Source organism: Nelumbo lutea, chromosome 4 (genome assembly GCF_056320005.1).
Source record: "Nelumbo lutea isolate HS-2025 chromosome 4, American lotus-T2T, whole genome shotgun sequence".
Lineage (NCBI taxonomy): Eukaryota > Viridiplantae > Streptophyta > Magnoliopsida > Proteales > Nelumbonaceae > Nelumbo > Nelumbo lutea.
The window spans coordinates 66,063,211-66,083,371 of record NC_142687.1 but is presented as its reverse complement, the minus strand read 5'-3'; the positions used below and the strand labels follow the sequence as shown (position 1 = coordinate 66,083,371).

The 20,161-nt window shown below is 35.5% G+C and overlaps 1 protein-coding gene across 4 annotated transcripts; it reads left to right on the top strand.

The window, feature by feature from the left end:
• The first annotated feature begins 855 nt into the window (after window positions 1-855).
• LOC148860910 (nuclear pore complex protein NUP98A-like) lies at window positions 856-19,103 on the top strand. Of its 4 annotated transcripts, none has more exons than XM_088940978.1 (13): window positions 856-1,058; window positions 1,255-1,310; window positions 1,960-2,235; window positions 4,231-4,704; window positions 4,877-5,104; window positions 5,214-5,848; window positions 7,728-7,815; window positions 7,895-7,955; window positions 9,242-9,380; window positions 10,333-10,449; window positions 10,625-10,805; window positions 16,170-16,232; window positions 18,193-19,103. In XM_088940978.1, the coding sequence occupies exons 2-13, from the start codon at window positions 1,292-1,294 to the stop codon at window positions 18,858-18,860; spliced, it is 2,949 nt and encodes a 982-aa protein (XP_088797104.1). In that variant the 5' UTR covers window positions 856-1,058; window positions 1,255-1,291; the 3' UTR covers window positions 18,861-19,103. The 4 variants fall into 4 exon arrangements, with proteins under 4 accessions (XP_088797104.1, XP_088797106.1, XP_088797107.1 ...); XM_088940980.1 differs by having other exon boundaries at window positions 872-1,058; window positions 18,217-19,103; XM_088940981.1 differs by having other exon boundaries at window positions 889-1,058; window positions 7,898-7,955; window positions 18,217-19,103.
• Window positions 19,104-20,161: the final 1,058 nt, after the last annotated feature.

The following is a 20,161-nucleotide window of genomic DNA, read 5'->3' as shown; positions in this document are numbered from 1 at the left end:
AATAGGTTAATGGTTCAACCAATAAGGTCATTTGGTTGCTAACTATCATCATCATCATCATTTGATATTGCCACGTGCAACACACGTACACTTTTACTAGTAATTATATATAGATAGGTAGATAGATAGATATAGTTAAATTGCAATAGATATTGAATTTTAGGCAATTTAATAGAAAAGAGAAAAGAATTAATGGCATGAGTTATTGAATAAGTGAGTTAATGACATTAATAATGAGAATATATAATTAAATGAGTTAATAGTGAGTTAATGAGAGGAGCTAAAAGTTTTAGAACTTAGTAGCCACTTTGGGTTATTTTGTTTAATTTTAAAATAAAAAATTCAAATAAATTAAAAATAAGATAAATGCTTCTAAAAACAACCAGAGATGTAGTTTTAATATATGCACAATAAGAGATGTAGTTTTAATATATGCACAATAAGAGATGTAGTTTTCTGTATTTCATGTCTATTTTATTGACAAATCACTCACATAATGTAATAACGTGAGGACGACACCAAATCTCCTACACACAAGGGCTCTACCCACACAGTACTGAAACCACGTCTCTGCCCCACAATGCATATAAAAGCGTGAGATATTTCTCATGTGTGGCTGTTATATATCGTGTGGGTAGAATAAGTTGTCTGTAGGACTTAGGAGATCCGCACTTTTAAAAGAATTCAAACATTACGAATTAGTAACGAAAACTAACGGAGGGTCCCACGTCATCGGTTGTCAGAGTCGGTTTAGAAAATCTAGGGTATATCTATGTCATTCAGATATCTCAAAGGAGGTTTCAGCAATTTTCCAAAATTTTAATATACGATAATATAATAATATTAAATAAAATTATAACAAATAAAAAACAAAATCAAGGGCTTCTTACCATCGTTCCCCATCCCTCTTGGTCTCTTCTTTCCTGCATTAAACCCTCTCGAATCCCCATTTTTTTTCCCGGTTGATTCGTCTGCCCTAAATCCCTAATATAAGAAACTATTGCAACTTCCCCTTAACCGGTTTCGTTCGATCCACTGCGTGTGGACTGCGTAAGCAGGTACAAGTCTATATTGATTGAAATATAATAATTTCATGTAGGATGATTTAATTAGCGTTGGATTTAAGCACGCGTTAACCGATCGAAGCAAGGAAACTTGGAATGCTTATAAATATCAGAAGATTCAGTTCTTATCGTATCGTTTTACTTTCTCTGATTCATGCTCTCTCTCTCTCGCTGTGTCTTCGAATTGCAGAAACTAAGTCGGTTTGGATTGAAGAACGCGAAGCAAAATGTTTGGTTCGAGTAACCGTAAGTCTTTATTTATTGCATTTCGGTTCATTTTGTTGTCGGGTTCATCCTGTGAGTCTATTTGAAAATTTGCTTGAATTCTTTTAAGATTTTGCGCTCTCTCTTTCTCTCTCTCACTCTCTCTCTCCCTCTGTATATAGTTTAGTAAGTAATATCTAACAGCTTTTAGTGTTTCTTCTGATTTCTTGTTCTTATATTGGCTGCATTTATTACTTGATACAAGGTCTCACATTGTGAATTTCTTCCTCTCCACCAATCCTTTTTTTGGTTTCCGATATTGTTTTTAGGTTAATCTCTGGAATTTGGGTTATAATTATGAGTTTCGATGTTGCAAGGTATCAAATTATCTATTTGAACAAATCTTTCGCCACCCTTTTTGGCAATTCAGATTTTGGATGCGTTCCGAATCTTGTTGTATGCATTAGTTCACTTTTAAGTTTTAACCAACTATCGAGTGGGTATCTTCGAGCAAAAGAACTGTCAAAAGGATGTTTCTATGATTCTACATAGATATGGTTGCAACTTGTTTACCTTTCTTTTGGTGTGTTATTTCTCATGGTTTTTTGCTCTTGGAGAATTTTCTTTCTCTAGTTGTTTTCTGGATTTTGTTACTATAACTGATAAATGTTCATTCGTTATCTTGCTACAGCTTTTGGGCAGTCTTCCAGTAGTCCGTTTGGATCCCAATCAATTTTTGGGCAGACCAGCAATTCTAGCACCAATCCTTTTGCTCCCAAACCCTTTGGTAGTACCACACCATTTGGTTCACAGACAGGGAGTTCCATATTTGGTGGCACATCAACTGGTGTATTTGGAGCTACTCAATCTTCTTCACCTCTAACTTCCACACCAACATTTGGTGCTTCGTCGTCTCCAGCTTTTGGAAGTTCAACGCCTACATTTGGTGCTTCATCTTCATTTGGTGGTAAGTATGATATGAAGATACTACCTATAACCTACTTAGGTGCATCCTAAAGAAAAAGTATGATTTGTGACATATGGTTGAACTTTCATATTCTATATTATTTCTTTTGATAATAAGTAACCCTTTTTAACCTGTAATTTGTATTGGTGTTCTGATTCTACTCTGTCCTGCAGTGTACTAATGAATGGCCTGATAATTTGGACATTGTGATATTGATTTTTATTATTCTCAGTACATAAAACATAATTTTAACCTCCAATCCTTATTGTATGAAGCCCCCGAAGTCCTATGTTGCATGGACTCTCCTAAATGTTTGAAATGTCTGTATCAGACATGCTAGCTATGGACTCAATATAAATGAACAGCTATGTACAAAATGACTGCCATTTTTCCTACAAATGTTATATCTTTTGAAAAAAGATAATGAATTTCATTGAAGAGAAAAGTACATAAAATGATGTACAGAGAAGAGCAAAAGGCCAGCCAAAAAACTGCACTAGCAGGGAGCTTGCACTATAAAGACAATCCAAAGCACCAGATTTCGCTAGGCCATCTGTAATTGTGTTTTGTTCCCTAGGAATCCAAAACTGATTTACAACCGTAGAATTCAAGATACCTCTGGTTTCATCCAGGTAGAGAGCTAGTCTCCAAGGGCCCCTGTCCTTTTTTTCTAGCCACTTGATGGTGTTAGCAGAATCTCATCTATTAGTTAGGTGCAGAATACCCAAGTCTCTAGCTATATGAAGGTCAGTGAAAGCAGATAAAAGTTCTGCCTTTCTGGAGTTAGGTAAGAAAGATAATCTTTAGACCTTTTTCTATAGGTTTATAATGTTAAGAATTCAACAAAATACAGATCACTTTAATAGTTTATACTTTTCTTTAGAGTTTAGACATGTTCATGAGTCCTTGTCTCTTCATCTTGCCAAGACTGCCAAAAACTTACATTTTTTAACCAAAATTTACTTGGTTAAGTTCAATGGCCTCTGATTTACTGTAGACTTGGTCAGAAGTGCCTGATATGATGCAATGCCACTTTTACCTTTCAACTTATCTAATACAACTAATATTACCTATTGAAAAGGTCAACTTTGCCTCCCTGTAGGATATTCTTTTTGCAATTCTCTTGTGCTTGCATGGTTGATCACTATGTTGTACATTTCTTTATAATCTTAGGTCATAAATGAACCTTCACTTATAAAAAAAGATCAACTATGCATTCCTGTAGAATATTACCTATTGAAAAGATATACTCCGCCTCCCTGTAGGATATTCTGTTTGCAATTCCCTTTTACTTGGGTGGTTGATCACTAGGTTGTACATTTCTCTATCATCTTATTTCATAAAGTCAACCTTCACTTATCGAAAAGATCAACTCTGCATCCCTGTAGAATATTATGTTTTCAATGCCTTTGTAGTTGGATGGTTGACTACTGAGTTGTACATTTCTCCGTTGTCTTCTGCATATTTTCTTCATTTTTTTTTTGAGAAATACATGTAACATCAAGATATTTTATACATTAATATGTATGGCAAAATGTACAAATTGAGGACAAGACATCCTCCATTAGAATGTGTGCATTTTATATTTGGACACCAAGAAGGCAGCAAACAGTACTATCAATACAAACTATATCTTCATGTTTGACTTTAAAATCCATCCTATTAATAGCACTTTTTGATCCTGAGACAATAGCAGGCCATGCTGGCAAAACTTGAGACAATGTGGAGTTCTCCAAAAGGAAGAAACCACATATCATCATTAATTATATTCATTCATTTCATTTGTCATTTGAACTTCTATCAATTATTTATTAGTTTGGTTTTGTTTTTCTGACAACATCTATTTCTATTCGTTTTTATCAGATTAGAACCTCTTTACCTTCATTCACCAAATGAAGGAACTATTTGTTGCCATTTTGTGTATTTGTTATACATTTATGTACTTTGTTTGTTTTTCTTGACTGGCAATTCTTTTACTTGTTCCTTCTTCTATAGGGTCTTCTATATTTGGGCAGAAGCCTGCATTTGGAGGATTTGGGTCAACTCCTACTCAATCAAGTCCATTTGGAAGTACATTTCAACAAACACAACCAGCTTTTGGGAGCAGTTTATTTGGTTCCTCTTCACCTTTTGGTGCATCAAGTCAACCTGCCTTTGGTGCTACAAGCAACCCTGCCTTTGGTGCTACAAGCAGCCCTGCCTTTGGTGCCACAAGTACCCCAGCTTTTGGAAGTACAACAACTACAACATTTGGTGTATCTAGTGCACCAACATTTGGTTCTGGTGGAGCATTTGGGACTTCTAGCACCCCTGCATTTGGTGCTTCAAGTTCTCCTGCTTTTGGTGCATCAAGTACTGCTTCCTTTAGTTTTGGTTCAAGTCCAGCCTTTGGCCAATCAGCTTCTGCTTTTGGTAGCAGTCCATTTGGGACGACTGCATCTCCTTTTGGAGCTCAGAGTTCTCCTTTTGGTTAGTGCTTTTCCTGTATTGGTTGTTTAACACTTTGGAATGTCAAGGTTGATTTACATACTATTTCAGAGTATTAGGGACTTCAGGGAAAACTTTTTAGTGGTTCATGCATTATGTCTTGATCTTTGTTCCATAAATACCTGGGCTTTGATTTATTGAAACTTACATGCAGGAGCCCAGACAACGACACCAACATTTGGAGGCACCACATTTGGACAATCAGCTTTTGGAGCTCAACGTGGGGGAAGTAGAGCTACACCTTACACCCCGACAGCTGAGGTGGATGGCGGCACCGGTACTCAGCCTGCTGGAAAGCTGGAGTCAATATCTGCTATGCCTTCCTACAAGGATAAAAGCCATGAAGAATTGAGGTGGGAGGATTATCAGTTGGGGGATAAAGGTATGCTTTATCTACAGTCATAGAATTACCTTGAGATGTTCTATCTTTGCTCTCATTAAGTGCATTTTACTAATTCTGTATACTTCTGCACAAATATGTGATATTTCAGGTGGTCCAAATCCTGCTACTCAGCCTACCAGTGCAATTGGTTTTGGTTCCCCTACTTCGCAGCCAAGTCCTTTTGGTGCTTCACCCACATTTGGACAGTCTTCTTCAAATCCTTTTTCCACCTCAACATCTTCTAACCCATTTGCTCCAAAAACAGGTTTTGGTACCTCATCTACTCCAGCATTCAGCTCTTCACCCTTTGGCTCATCATCAACAGTAAACCCATTTGGGACAACTTCATCATCTACACCATCTTTATTTGGAGCACCCTCAACCCCTACATTTGGAACTAGTTCATCCCCATCACTATTTGGTTCATCAACAACATCTGCATTTGGGTCATCACCCTCAATTTTTGGGTCTGCTTCTGTTCCAGGAACAACTTCAACATTTGGTTCTGGCTTGACTTTTGGTAATACCCAGCCATTTTCATTGCTCCAGTCTACCACGCCTCCAATTGGGCAGACAAGTTCTACATTTGGACAGACTACTTCTACTTTTGGACAGAGTACAACTCCTTCCTTCAGTCAGCCAAGCATATTCAGCACACCATCAACTGGTTTTGGAGGGAGCTTGTTCTCAAGCACCCCATCAATGCCTTCTACAAGCACTCCATTGGGTTTTGGTCAAACAACTGTAAGTCCTTTATGCAATATGTTTATCAATAACATCTTCTAAATTTCCTACTCTGCTTGATACTGCATATGAGAAAGGGGCTGAGATGGTGAGGTTGGGAAACCTCTACTTGCACCTGACCTGATAATTGAGTTCGAGTATGCTGTATCATTCACCATATTGAATTTGCTATGTAGGCAGGGGGCTTGTGCACCCTGAAGAGGGTTACTGTTGACGCACAGGGTGTGGTTGTTGAAGGTGTTTCAGTAATTGCATATTTCAAAATTCAGGCACCTCTGTGTAATAATGTCATCCCCTGTCAGGGTACATGGTACATTCTGGTTGCTGTTTAGCAAATTTTCCATTTGGTACACGTACAGTTATCAGAAACTTTGTTAATGAGGGTCGGTATTATCTCCTGGCTACAGAATAATCACTGATTTATTTGTTTTTTATTCTATTTTGCCTTCTTTTTTTTCTTGCTTTATTTATTCATTTTTTGTTTGCGGGATGTGGTAAAGTCCCAGTTGGACTGGGTGTGGGCTGTGTGGCTGGATTGGCTGACTTGAGGGTGAGCTAGTTTCTGATTCAGTTCATGTTGAAGGATTATTTTTTTAAACCTTTTAAATTTACTATTGGTTGAAGGAGGGATTTGAATGTTAAATGGTTATATTAGCCCCAAACCTGGGAAAAAATTAGTAACCAAAAAAAGGAAAAAAAGAAACTTCTGGAAAAATGTAGGTTCAAACAAGTTGATATTTCAGCTCAAAGGATCGGCTCTTCTAGTATGAGCAAACATATGATAAGCATGGATGTTTTCCTGGCATTATTCATGGCTGCTCAGGATAGGGAGGTGTTGATTAGAGATTGCTATTCTCTCTAATGATGCCGTCAATTGGTTCCCAACTTTTAGAAGGAATTTGAATGATTGGGAGATGGATCAATTGATGGAAATGCTTTGGCTGCTCCAGCTTCATTCTCCTCAATTGGGTTCACAGGACTCTAGAAGGTGGAATGGTGAGAACAGTTGGGGAGTTCCCTAATGACTTTCCTGCAATCAGGATTTGGCACAACAGTGCTCCCTCAGAGGTTAAATTCTTTGTTTTGACAGCTGCCTTGAGGAAAGGCTACTTAATGATAATCTTCTAAATAGGAGGATGGTTCTGGATCAGATTGGTTGTCTTTTTTGTTCTGCTGAGTTGGAACTTGGAAACAACCAATCATATCTTCTTATACTGCCTGTTTGTAAATAAGGTGTGGAGTGTGGTTCTTGAATCATTTGGTTGGACTGGTTGCTTTCCATCCTCTATCCTCTCCCGAGTTGGCATTTGAAAGGTTTGAGAAAAAGAGGAAAGTCCTTTGGGGTTTAAATTCCAATTGCTGTTCTTTTGGGGTATTTGGAGAGGAAGGAATTCCCAAATCTTAAAGAGCTTAAGCTCAGATGATCAGGTCCTGCTGTGCAATATCAAAGGAGTGCTTTGCTCTTGGATGTCATCTCATAAGTTCAAAGGGCTGGGTTACCGCAGGTTTTTTGATAAGGACATTTTGTTTCGTTGTTAATATATTGCTATCAAGCTGTATGGTCATGCTATCATATGGATGTATATGGTCTATTCTTTTTTGACATTAATACAATACCTTTCTCACCAAAAAAAGAAACATATGATAAGCATAACCCAACTAATAATGCCACAAGACTGTCTATCAATGACATGACCAAAATCATTTTGCAATCTCTTTGATGATTATTCTTATATTCCAACAATTTTCTTGTCACAGTCTACACTTTATTTAATCTCAGTTAGGTTTCTTCATTATTATAATCTGATTAAAGGTTACCTTTTTTGCTTATTATGCATTCAGTAAATTTGGTTTTGTTTTATATTCTCTTTATTTGCAGCCTCTTCTTTCTACTCCTTTTCAGTCAGCACAACCTGCCCAGACAACAGGGGCATTTTCCTTTGGAAGCTTTGGGCAGACACAAACAGGTATTTTAAGATAATATAGCTTCTCCATCTTCCATATTAATTTATTTTTAGCTTACAGTTCCAATTCTTTCTATTTCAGCAGCTTCAAGTGGCTTTGGTGGTGCATCAAGCATTTTTGGTCAGGGTACCTTTGGGCAATCGTATGTTCTTTGTTTTTTCTACTCTCTTGACCAGTATCTAATTTTTAGCCACCCAAAAAGTTACATTAGTTTAGGTGGTTAGAATCACCAAATTGATCAGTTTCACCATAAGATATGATCTTTTAGTTTGATCTAGTTGAATTATGGGTGGCCTACAATGCAACTTGTGTAGTAGGATTGTTGATTGTGGGATGTGTGGAATCCTTAGTTCCTAACTGAAGGATATTTGTATATATTTTTAATTTCCATATGGGGTTTGGCTACACTGTTTGGAGAATGGCAAAAAACAAGTCCATGATTACCCCCAGCACTTTTACCCAAAAAAAAAAAAGATTACCCCAGCATAAACTTTCCCTATTCATCCCTTGCCTTGCTAGTGAACTGCTACGCTGTTTGCTTGCTCTGTGTGTCCACAAGCATGCCACTCCTACTTCCCTAGCTATCTGTGTAGTGTGTCTCAAAGTATACCTTGTGCTGCTACATTGTTTTTAAGCCACCCTATCGCTGCATCTCTATATTTTCAGGTTTAGCATTTTACAAATTTTTAACTCTTGAAGCACAGCTTGCAATTCATCTCTTTCAATCTCATTACTGCAACCCATAGCAATCCATGTCCTTTTTGGTTTGTACCTTTCTTCTAGATCCTTTAACTTGCAATACGTTAGTTCTTCTTACTGGTGTTATAGATTGTCAGCATGCCTTTTGTTGGGTTGAATTGTATTTATGTATCTCTATGGTGTTAGTGGTACATGGAAAGTTGTTTCCTTTGGTATTTCTAATCCATTGAGATCATATCTGAAGGGAAAAGTGTAAAACACTTAAACGTGCTTACAATATGGAGAAACTAGAAAGGTGGGGGTTAGAAATGAAGCCATAGTTCCTAGGAGTAACTTCAATAGGTGATAAAATGAGAGAAAGTAGGCCGAGATAATTTTGTCACATGCATAGATGATCTGTTAGAATAGTGATCTGTTAAAATTGAAGGGGCTAGAAGAGCTAGACAACTAGGGGCAGACCGAAAAGGACTTGGGTGGAAGTAATAAGAAATGATTTAAGTGCTAATAATTTAATGATGGATATGGCATTGAACAGAACGGAATAGCAAAACAGTATTCATGTAGTTGACCCCATATAGTTGGGAGAAGGCTTAGATGATGATGACTCAAGTGTGCTTACAATAGAACCTACTATTTTTCTTTCTTTTTTCTGTATTATGTTGCATGGTTTGGTTCTCATGTCTTTTTGATTGAATGATTCAAATTGGCTCATATTTATATCTTTAACAGGTCTGCAACTCAGAGCACTGCTGCTGTGCAACCAGCACCTGTTTCCAATCCGTTTGGAACTCTACCTGCAATGCCTCAAATATCTATTGGTCGCTCTGGCTCTGCACCCTCAATTCAATATGGGATTTCGAGTATTCCGGTATAGCTTGCCTACAATATAATTTGGTCTTTATGTAATAGGAGCTTGATTGATCCTATAGAATATTATATTGGGGAATGTACTTTTGTTTCACTAGTGCATGATGTGCTATATTTGCCTTTTTTTATAAATAAAATAAGAAGCATTCTGTTAAAGATCAAATAAGAACCATCAAAGGATTCAACATAAAATGTCCATAAAGAAGTGTGAGCTTGCAGCCTCAAAAACAAATAAAGATTACAATTGAGCCCAGGGTTACCAAGGCTGCTACCATCAAAACTTAGCTTGATAAAGCTTTCTTCAGGGGGCTTCCAAGCTACTATGGGCTCTTCCTTGACCAAAGAAGATTTAGCAATCAATTCCCAGTTTCTCCAAAGGTCAACAAAGGAGAATTGTGAGAAAATACCCAAAGCTTTAGACCAATTGATAGCCCTGTTCAAAATGCAAACCCAAACAGTAGCCTCATCCCTTTCTTTATCATTAAAGATCCTAGAATTTCTTTCCTCCTAAAATATCCATACCAAAGCAGCCCTAGCACATCCCCACAACACTCTCCCCCACCTGAAGTTACTTGGGTCGAAGAGTCCACCAATCTGCAGAGGCACTGCCCACCTGCATCCAGAAAGATAAAAAATCTTTTACTAGAGGCCTACAACAAAAGGGCAGGAGATTAGTAGATGGTTAAAGCCTTTTCCATTAGCTTTGCAAAGGAAACACCAGCTTGGTGACATACTAATGAGGAATGTTCTTATTAGCTGCTATTTAGTAGATCCACTGCACAAGTTTTCTTTCCTCTTTCTTGATGAGTTATTAAAAAGTTTTGTTAACAAACTTAGAAGGATGTACAGAAAAAGTAAAATGTAGATCTGGTGCATAAGCTCTATGCCCATGTGCCATATTCATGTAGTGTTTCCTTGCTTAATTCATTTGACTTGACATTATTCCCAAACAGGTTGCTGATAAACCTACTCCAGTTAGAGTTTCCTCATTATTAACTTCTCGACACTTGTCCCAAAGAAGGATTCGGTTGCCAGCAAGGAAGTATCATCCAAAAAGTGATGGTCCAAAGGTAAAAACTTGGTTGGGGAAGCTTGGTAGAAGATTTTTGTGATATTATTTTGATAATGTAGCTCATCGGATTCATCCTCAACTTGGGTTTATTGTTTTTTAGGATCCTGTTCCAAGTATGGAAGATATTACTGCAAAAAATAAAAATAAAAACTCTAATTGCTCTCCTTATGCAGGTACCATTTTTTGGTGATGATGAAGAGGTGCCTGGCACACCAAAGGCGGATGCTCTTTTTATCCCAAGAGAAAATCCAAGAGCACTAGTTATTCGGCCCACAGACCAGTGGCCCTCAAGAACCAGTATAGAGAAATTGTCTTTACTCAAGGAGGCAAATGACTCTTTCCATGAGGAAAATGGTAATCTTTTCTCTTTTTGGTCCCTGCACCCAACTAGATATACATGATGCAGTATTGATCATGAATGAGAAGTGCACACACATATGATTTGAGCATATCAGTGTTTCCACGGCCTTCTTGGTCTCACATAATCCCATTAAGACATGTAATAGGAACATAGGTAAACTCTCCATTTGTATCCAGGAACAATTCATCAAACTTACCAATAAAGAAATCCATAAAACTTGAATATTGTTTTCTACAATGAGAACCCAATATTTGAAAAGCAGAAAGAAAACACCATTAGAAAGCCAAGCCTGCAGTTGCTGTAGGCCAGTTTACATTCTTAATAGGCTACTTTGGCTTTATACAACCAAAAGAATAACGCATGACATCAAATTGTGCTTAGTAATAGCAATTTTTTTGGTTATCCAAGTAAGAAGTATAAGCAAAGACCAATTAGACTGCAGGAAAGCTGCTGAAATTTTCTTTGGAAAGAGGAAGAAAATTTATCTTCTCTTAAGTGAAAACATGCATTCAACAAAAGAAAAAAGCAATAGACCTTTTGGGCATGGTTGTAATTTAAAGACCCGAACTCTGGGGCATTTACTGTTCTCTGGTTGTTGTTACAAGGGTAGCTGAGGCTGCTCACTATTGTAAATTCTTTTTTATATCAATAAAAGCTTCTTCTGTTTTACTGATCAAAAAAAAAAAAAAAAAAGAAAAGAAAAGAAAAGAGAAGACAAAAAGCAATTATGAATTGATGATAAAATAATTTGTAAGCCCAATTGAAAAGGCACTAATATCTGATAGATTACAGCAAAGTAAGTGGTCTTGACAAAACAGCAAATCTATTTCAAGAGTAAGGTAACTGATTAAGAAAGATAATCATTATATGTAAAATGGTTCTATACAAAGCTAAATATCCTGGAAGCACCTGTTCCAATCACCAAGGTGCAGAATAAAAGATGCTAACCATAATTAAATGTCTAGACAACTGGCCCTTATAAGCTGAGCTACCATGGCCATCTTTAACTATGACCACTTCATCCTTTCCGGTTTCCCTTGTCACTTCCATCATCTTTTTGTTATCTATCTAAACCATCACCAGTCCAATGTGAAACAAGGGTATCCAAGTAACTGCTTAGACATGAAGAATACTGATTTTTCTTTTTACTAGAGGTCAAATTAAATCAACTGCTCAGCATGTATGAAGCAGTGGTAGCATAATTATTATAAGCAAAATGGCAAAAGAAGAATAAGAGGTAAGGTCGAAATTAGGTAAAGTTTTAATGTTGGGTTGGTAAATCTATATCTATACTACTATTAAAAGTGGGAATGAGGTCTAATTTTGGAAAATTTCTCAACTGAAGTACTCCTGTTGTTGAATTTACTCTCTTTATTATAAGGACAAAAATGTAATTTGATATACTATTTATATTAAATTCATTCCATTTCCTCTTATTAAGTTTTATATTTAATGCATTAACTCCCATCCCCTCTCATTCAATCCTACATTTACTGTATATTAAATAAATAAGTTTTGTGGACTTTTCTTGACTAAAATACCCCTACTTTTGAATTTGGTCTTTCTAACTGTGAGGGCATACATTGTAATTTAAACTATTACTTTTCACTCATTCAATTCTCTCTCATTAAGTTGTTATCTCCTATTCTCCCTCCTTAGATCCCTTTTGAAGTATTTTTGATTTTTACCAAAAAATTCTACTAGTTAAATCTATGGGCAATAATTTTAACAATACAAAACCTGTGTTTAAACCCAATTTGAAAACTAAACTGTCCTGTCCATGTGCAGTATACATAGTTGAACTATCTAGGTCAAATGGGTCAACTGATAGTTTCATAGTTAAATAATAAAGATTTAAAAATAAAAGAATACAAAACTTAAATAATAAAGATCTAAAATTATATATTTATCATGTTAAACAAAGTTAGGTATGATAAACAACAAGTATTTTTATTAATGATGGAAATGAAATACAAAACTTAAATCTTTTTATTTTGAAAATGAGATGAAACTCATGCTGAAATAAAACTATTTTCATATTCAACTGGTGGGTCAATGGTTCAAACTTTTATGTCAAATTGGTTGACCCACATTGTGATAATAAAATAACAAAAATTTTAAAAAAGATAAGAGGCAAAAAATATTAAAAATACAAGATTCATAGAAAACATTTAGGTGCATCTCTAATATTATGTATTTCATCATATTAAACAAAAATAAGTGTGATAAATCAGAGTTATTTTCGTTAATGATTGAAATAAAATAAAAATTTAAACTAACTCGAAGAAAGTTTCCATTTAATTGGTGGTTAGTGACCCATATAGATGTAAACTGCACAGGCTCAATCTGGGCTACCAATCCAGAATGCAGTTTTAGATGAACTGGCTTGGCTTTTTGGATCTGGGCTGAGTTTGGGCTCTTTTATTTTTTGAGCTGCTACCAGGCCTAGCCTTAGGTATCTCACTATCTTGAGTATGGCCTGATTATATACATACTTGCATACATGTATATGTGGACAAATATTTTTATATATGTATACATATACACATAATTTTGTGTCAAATTTTACCATAGGGATGATTGACCAATCCAAGCCCAAACCTAATCCATGGGCAGATCAAGCTTGAACTTGGGCTTGAGCCTTAGTCCCAAAGCATAGGGTTGGGCCTAGGTTGAGCACAAACTCAGCCTAACCTGCATAACATTGACCCTAACAGTCCAATTATTTGTGTAAAATGGGTCAACCAATAATGTCATAATTAAATAAAAAATAAAAAATAGAAGTAGAGAGAATTACAGAAATATAAGTGTAGAAAATTTATAGAAAATTTTAACATATCTAAAATACTATAAATTTGTCATATTAAACAAAGATAAGTGTGAATGTGTGATAAACAAGAATAGTTTAAAATTAATTATGGAAATAGCATAGAAAATTTAAAATTTCCCAAAAATGAGATTGTTTTCTCTTTCAAGTCAAATAGGTCAAAACATGATGTCAATTATTATTATATTATAAAAACTCAAAAAGTAGATGGAAATAACAAATTATAGAAAATAAGGAAATTTGTCAAAAAAATTGTGCAAACCTCTAATATTATATGTTTATCATAATATATTAAACAAAAGGGAAATTGCCTAAAACTCACCATGAGTTTTTAACTTTTCCCTTAAACTCACCACAACTTTTCAAAATGTCTAAAACTCACCCTGCCACTAAGTTTTTATTTTCCAAAACTCACCTTCCGTTAGTGCACCGTTAATGCTTCTTAATAGAGGTGTCCATGTCAGCATAAATAACAATTTTCGTGACCAAATTACCCTTGAATGGCGAGTTAGAGGAAAAATGGTCTTTTTCAGTTTTCAATTTTCTTGTTTTTTTTTTTGCATTTTTAGTGTTGTTATAATTTCCAATGTTCTTTATAATTTCTGTTTTTTTTACATTTTCTATTTTGTACAATCTATAAATTTTTCTGTATTTTTTGTTATTTATTTGTAATTTCTGTGTTTTTCTATAATTTTTTGTGTTTTTCCTACAATTTTTATTTGTTGGTTTTGTTTTTCAATTTCTATAGTTTCTATAATTTGAAAATAGTTTTTTATTTTGTTTACAATTTTTATAATTTTTTATATTTTTTTATAATTTCTATGTTTTTATGTATTTTATATTTGAAAATATTTTTGAACTTTTTCCTTTTTTTTTCATGTCTAATTATTAAAGTGGTAATATATTAACACCCGTTAATTTATTTTGTATACATTTTATATTTTTCTATGAAGGTTAAAATGGTAATATTTAACACCAGTTAGTCTCTTTAACGTCAAGTTAGTGACATGGTGAATTTTAGACATTTTGAAAAGTTGTGGTGAGTTTTAGACAATTTCCCTAAACAAAAACAAATATGATAAATAAGAAGTATTTTTATTAACAATGGAAATAAACTACAAAATTTAAATCCACCAGCACACCTTGTTTTAGTTATCTTTTTTAATGGGTTCTAATAAAGATATTGAAATTATTATTGTTATCTGAAATTGTCATGTGCAACACGTGCACATTTGCTAGTGTATAAAAAGGAGAGAAGTATATAAAAAGAATTAATGTATTTTCTTAGACAAAAGGGTGGCCAACAAAAACATATCTTGTCATTCAATGGTTGGGATGTCAGGGTGGGAAGCTCTTCAAAATGTGGCAAGCTTGTTCAGTTTGAACTTCATAAGGCAGCCTAAGAAAGAAGGTAGGATAATGTGGAGGGTAGTAATGGGCTAAGGGCAGAAACATTATGTGTGGTATGGGAGGAGAGAAATGAAAGAATCTTCAGAGATAAAAAACCAGCTCCATTGAAGAAATAGTGGAGAACATAAAGATAAAGGTTGTGCATTGGGTGAAAACTCTGGAGGCTTTTAGAGATTTTCTTGATGGATGATATTTTAAGAGCATAAGGTGAAGTTCCAAACTCTTCTAAAGTAAAGGGGAAGGCTATAATGGAGTGGCAACCGGTGGGAAGTCACAGGCTTAAACTATTTTTTAAAGGAAGCTCTTTGTGCAATCTGGGCCTAGCAGGAATTGGGGGAGTGTTTAGAGATGGGAATGAATCCCAGGTCTGGGGTTTGACTTCCTCATATTTTATTCACTGTGGTGCTAGCATGCTTTGGTCTGGGAATTCCAAGAATGGAGATTATGTTGAGGGTGGCATATCCCAGTTAATGATAATGTTGTGCTTCTATGAAGTTTTATTATCTTGAGATTTTTGACAATTGTTTGATTGTCAATTGTCAGAAATCTGAGAAAATATTTTAATTTTCTCTGAACTACTGGAACCATTTTAATGTTAAAGCAGCAGTTTCTAACTGAGATTTAAAAAGTTATTTTGTGAACCTCACTGATTTTCAGTCACCATTTTGTAATATGAAAATTTAATGATGGTTTCCACCAGCTGTATTTGTAGGTTTTTTCTTTTTCCTTTTTGCCTTTTTCAATATATTTTATACAAAAGAAATGACTACCTTTTTTTAATAAATAAGAACTAATTACTTAGTGTTCGATAATTCAATGGAATTAAGAAAGTTTGTGTGACCTATATTTTCTGAGGGCCAAACAGAGGCATTCTAATTATAAAGTGTCAGAAATTGTTTCCATATTCTTAACTTATAGGGCTGAATAGAGGCATTCTAATAATGTCAGAAAATTGTTTCTGTATTCTTAACTTAATTATTGTGTATTCTGATCAACCAGAAATGGCCTATGTTCCCACTTTTAACTACAATTTTCTTAAGAATATGGGATACTCTTAAGATCCATACCTGACTGCTTTTCTTTCGTCCTTTTTGTTTTGACACAATACTCTGTCATTCAGGAAAAGCATCTGGAGAGATGTCTGCTCCTTCCACAAATGGCTTTATATCCCAGGATAAAGATAGTAAGTGCTTTTGACTTCGTTATGCTCCTAAGATGTTCAGTTCTCACCCTTTGTGTGTTTGTGTGCTATTTTTTATCCTCTATTTTGTGTTATTGTTCCTGTTAGTAAGTTGTTTTTTTGCTTCTTTAGTCCTTAATTTGGTTCTAATAAAAGCATTCAGCTGAAAGGTGCAAAGCGAGATGCTGATAAAAAAAAAGGTGCAAAGTGAGAGGACAGAAACTTTTTTTTTTTTTGGATTCTACTTGTGCATTGGCTGAGAATGAGAGTTAGTCATTGATGTTTGAGAGGCATTAGGTAGACATCTGAACATTTTTGCCCCAGATTATTTTAATGCAATTGTAAGGTAAAATGTATAAAGAATACAATTATACATACAGTTGTCCGCCAGCCATGAAACAATTTAAGCTCAACTTTGATGGATGCAACATTGGAAATCCAGGACCCTCTGGTATTATTGGAGTTCTTAGGGAAAATTCAGGTTCATAGATTGCTGTTTTTTCAGGGCCAATAGGAATAGGAGACTCCACAAGAGCAGAAATGCAGGTGCTTCTGCAATGACTAAAGATCTGTAAGAGGTTAGGAGGCTCCAAAACTGTGATTGGGTGGTTTCAAAATGATTCTCAGGGTACATGGCAATTTTGGCACACTTTAAGTCAAGCTAAACAGCTGGCTAGAGAAATGGGAGTGGTGTGGAGTTGGAAGCATAAATCAGCAAATTTTGTAGCAGATTCACTGGCTAGCAGCAGGGGGTTAACAGGGAAAAATTGTTTTGTGGTGTTACAATGTAGTTATATTTTGATTATAAAATCAATGGAGCCTAACATCTGGGGGTGTAACACACATACTTCTTTTATCTCAATCAATAAAATTTCATTTTACAATCCAAAAGAAAAAAAGAGTGCAGAAGGCATTGTAAAATGAATGAAAATTTAGTCTGCAAGAAGTGAACTTTTGTTTATTTTTACAGTGTTCCTGTGCAAGCTTTTGTAACACAATACTTCTTTTATCTCAATCAATAAAATTTCATTTTACAAGCCAAAAGAAAAAAGAGTGCAGAAGGTATTATAAAATGAATGAAAATTTAGCCTGCAGGGTGTTAACTTTTGTTATTTTTACGGTGTTCCTGTGCAAGCTTCCTTAGCCCCAAGGATTGATCAGACATCCCACTGTCTTGTGGGTGTAGGGTGATTCTTTTTGATGGAAAAAAATTATTAATAAGGAATAAAGTTTAATATACAAGTAAAGAGCTGCCACTCCATAAGTCAAAAAATGTTGGCTAAAACTGTATGTAGGAGTAACATTAATTGGCAGAAGAACTTCACTTCATTCGCATGGGAAGTAGTTTAGAGAAAGAAAATGGAACTGAAAATTTATGAAGTTGACAAGGGCAAATGAAAAATGACAAACAAAGGATACCTCATATGGAGCATAATTTCTGTTTTTTCTTTATTACTTGTCCAAAAAAAAAACAGATAAAAGGCAGTTATATGTCAAATCAGAAAAATAATTCATTGTATTAGTTAATAGCTAATATATATTCATTTATGTTACACAAATTTCTAATACTATGTGCAATATATAGGTGAATTTTATATGAATGTTTTAGCCATTGCATGGTGTTCGAAGAGATGCAAACCCCAAAACATCTAATTATTTCCGTAGTTGTGATTCCTTGAAGTAATACAACTAGTTTGTTTTTGTGCTTTTTTGAGAAGTACACTATAATAGGGAAATTTGCCCCCTCAATTTTTTTTACCTACTAATAATTGAACTATGGGAAGGAAAAGTAATGGGTGTCAAGGTGTAGTATTCATTGGTGCAGTGATATTATGCTGACCTCAGGAATGGTTATACATTTTAATGTTTCATGTTTTTTGTTCTTTCCACTTGTTTTTTTTTTCTTTAAATGGCTTGGTTTATTAGTGTCTTATTTATTCTTCTGCCTTTAAACTTAATGCAGAGAATTTTGCTGAAAATGGTGCAGTGAAAGTCAAAATAAACCAGAAGCCAAATGGCTCACATGATGATAATAACATAGAAAGGGGGGAATCATACATAACACTAACTGGGCACAGAGCTGGTGAGGCTGCAATTGTATATGAGCATGGTGCAGACATTGAGGCACTGATGCCAAAGCTCCGACATTCTGATTACTACACAGAACCCCGAATCCAAGAGCTGGCAGCCAAGGAAAGGGCCGAGCCAGGCTTCTGCCGCCGGGTGAAAGATTTTGTGATTGGAAGGCATGGCTATGGCAGCATCAAGTTCATGGGTGAGACTGATGTAAGACGGCTTGATCTTGAATCCCTTGTCCAGTTTAATAATCGGGAGGTGATTGTATATCTCGATGAAAGCAAGAAGCCACCAGTAGGACAAGGCCTTAACAAACCTGCTGAAGTAACTCTTCTCAACATAAAATGCTTTGACAAAAAGACAGGAAAGCAGTATACAGAAGGGCCAAGAGTAGAAAAGTACAAGGAGATGCTAGTGAAGAAGGCCCGAGACCAAGGTGCAGATTTTGTGTCCTATGACCCTGTCAAAGGGGAATGGAAGTTCAGGGTCAATCACTTCAGTGGATACAAGCTCGGTGATGAAGATGGTGACCTTGACGTGCGGACGGATTGTTGATGGTACAAGCAAAGTGTGTTTTAAAGATGTGGTTTATGGATAGAAGCTTTGTACTTGCCATTGGAAGCTGAAGATGGTTTTGTATAGTAGCCAAGGAATGGATTTACCTGAATTGTCTTTGAGTGCTGTGGCTTGGCACATGTATTTGTGTTATTTTGATTTTTTATTTATTTTTTGACTTAAAGGAGTTTGTACCGGTTAGTAGGGTTTTTTCCCCCATATTTCAGTTCCCTTTTGTGTTTCTGTTTTCCGTTGTTCTAAACTTCTAATTTCTTCTGGCCGCCCTCCCCCGGGAAGTTGTCGTTTTCTACTTGTGTTCTCTGGATGGGGAGAACTGTTTAAATTGATATCAGGCTTATGGTGTTACATGCGGGGCAAATACCATATTTGAACCGATGAAAATAAGCGACTAAATATCTTGTCATCTATAGATTCTATACAAGTCAGTTTGTTAAGAATAATACAATATCGTGGATGCGTCATGGATGACTGGTATTTCATCCATTATGAATGGCCCTTGAGCAGTTGGATATAATTGGTCAATCCGTCAATGATATCCTAGTCAAATGAAGAGTTCGGTATCCCTCATCCTGCTCCATATTGGAAATCAATTCGGCAGGTGCACGTGCCAAGATGGTATGGTCAAGAGTGGATAGATTGCTTCTTAATTAGTTGCATATCATTCATCTATACTGCGATTGTATGAATGTTTTTGAAGGCAAATGAGGAAAATAAATTAATGGGGATTATCATGGTTTTCAAAACCAGACCCGACGGTCGGATTGGAAAAATCGGGAATGGGTCACCTGATTGGTTCCGTTTTACCTAAGAACCATCATTTTAGCTAAAAAACGTTGATTTGGTCAGCAAATCATTGGCCTGGGCGGTCGAACCGTTCGAAATGTTTAGTGATTTTTGGTCGTTTTTCTATTTTTCTTAATTTTTTTGTCAGAACAGACCATCTGTTCGGTTTGAACGGTCAGACCGTTTGACCCAGGAACTGGACCCTGAATAGGTTGTTGTCCGGTTCGGTTTTAAAAAGCTTGGGGATTATAGTGAGTAGAGAAGCTCCTTACATTTCGCACTTGCTAGTTGTCGATGATGTTCTTCTTGGGGGTGAGCATTCAGTTTATTTGGTTAAAAACTGAACTGAATAAACCAAAATTTTAAAAATCGAAGTAAAAAGATGAAAACCGAATCGAAACCGAATTACAAGAAAACCAAAATAACCAAAATAAAAAATTTCAGTTCAGTCATCGGTTATTTTTGTTAAAAATCGAATTTAATTAATATATATATAT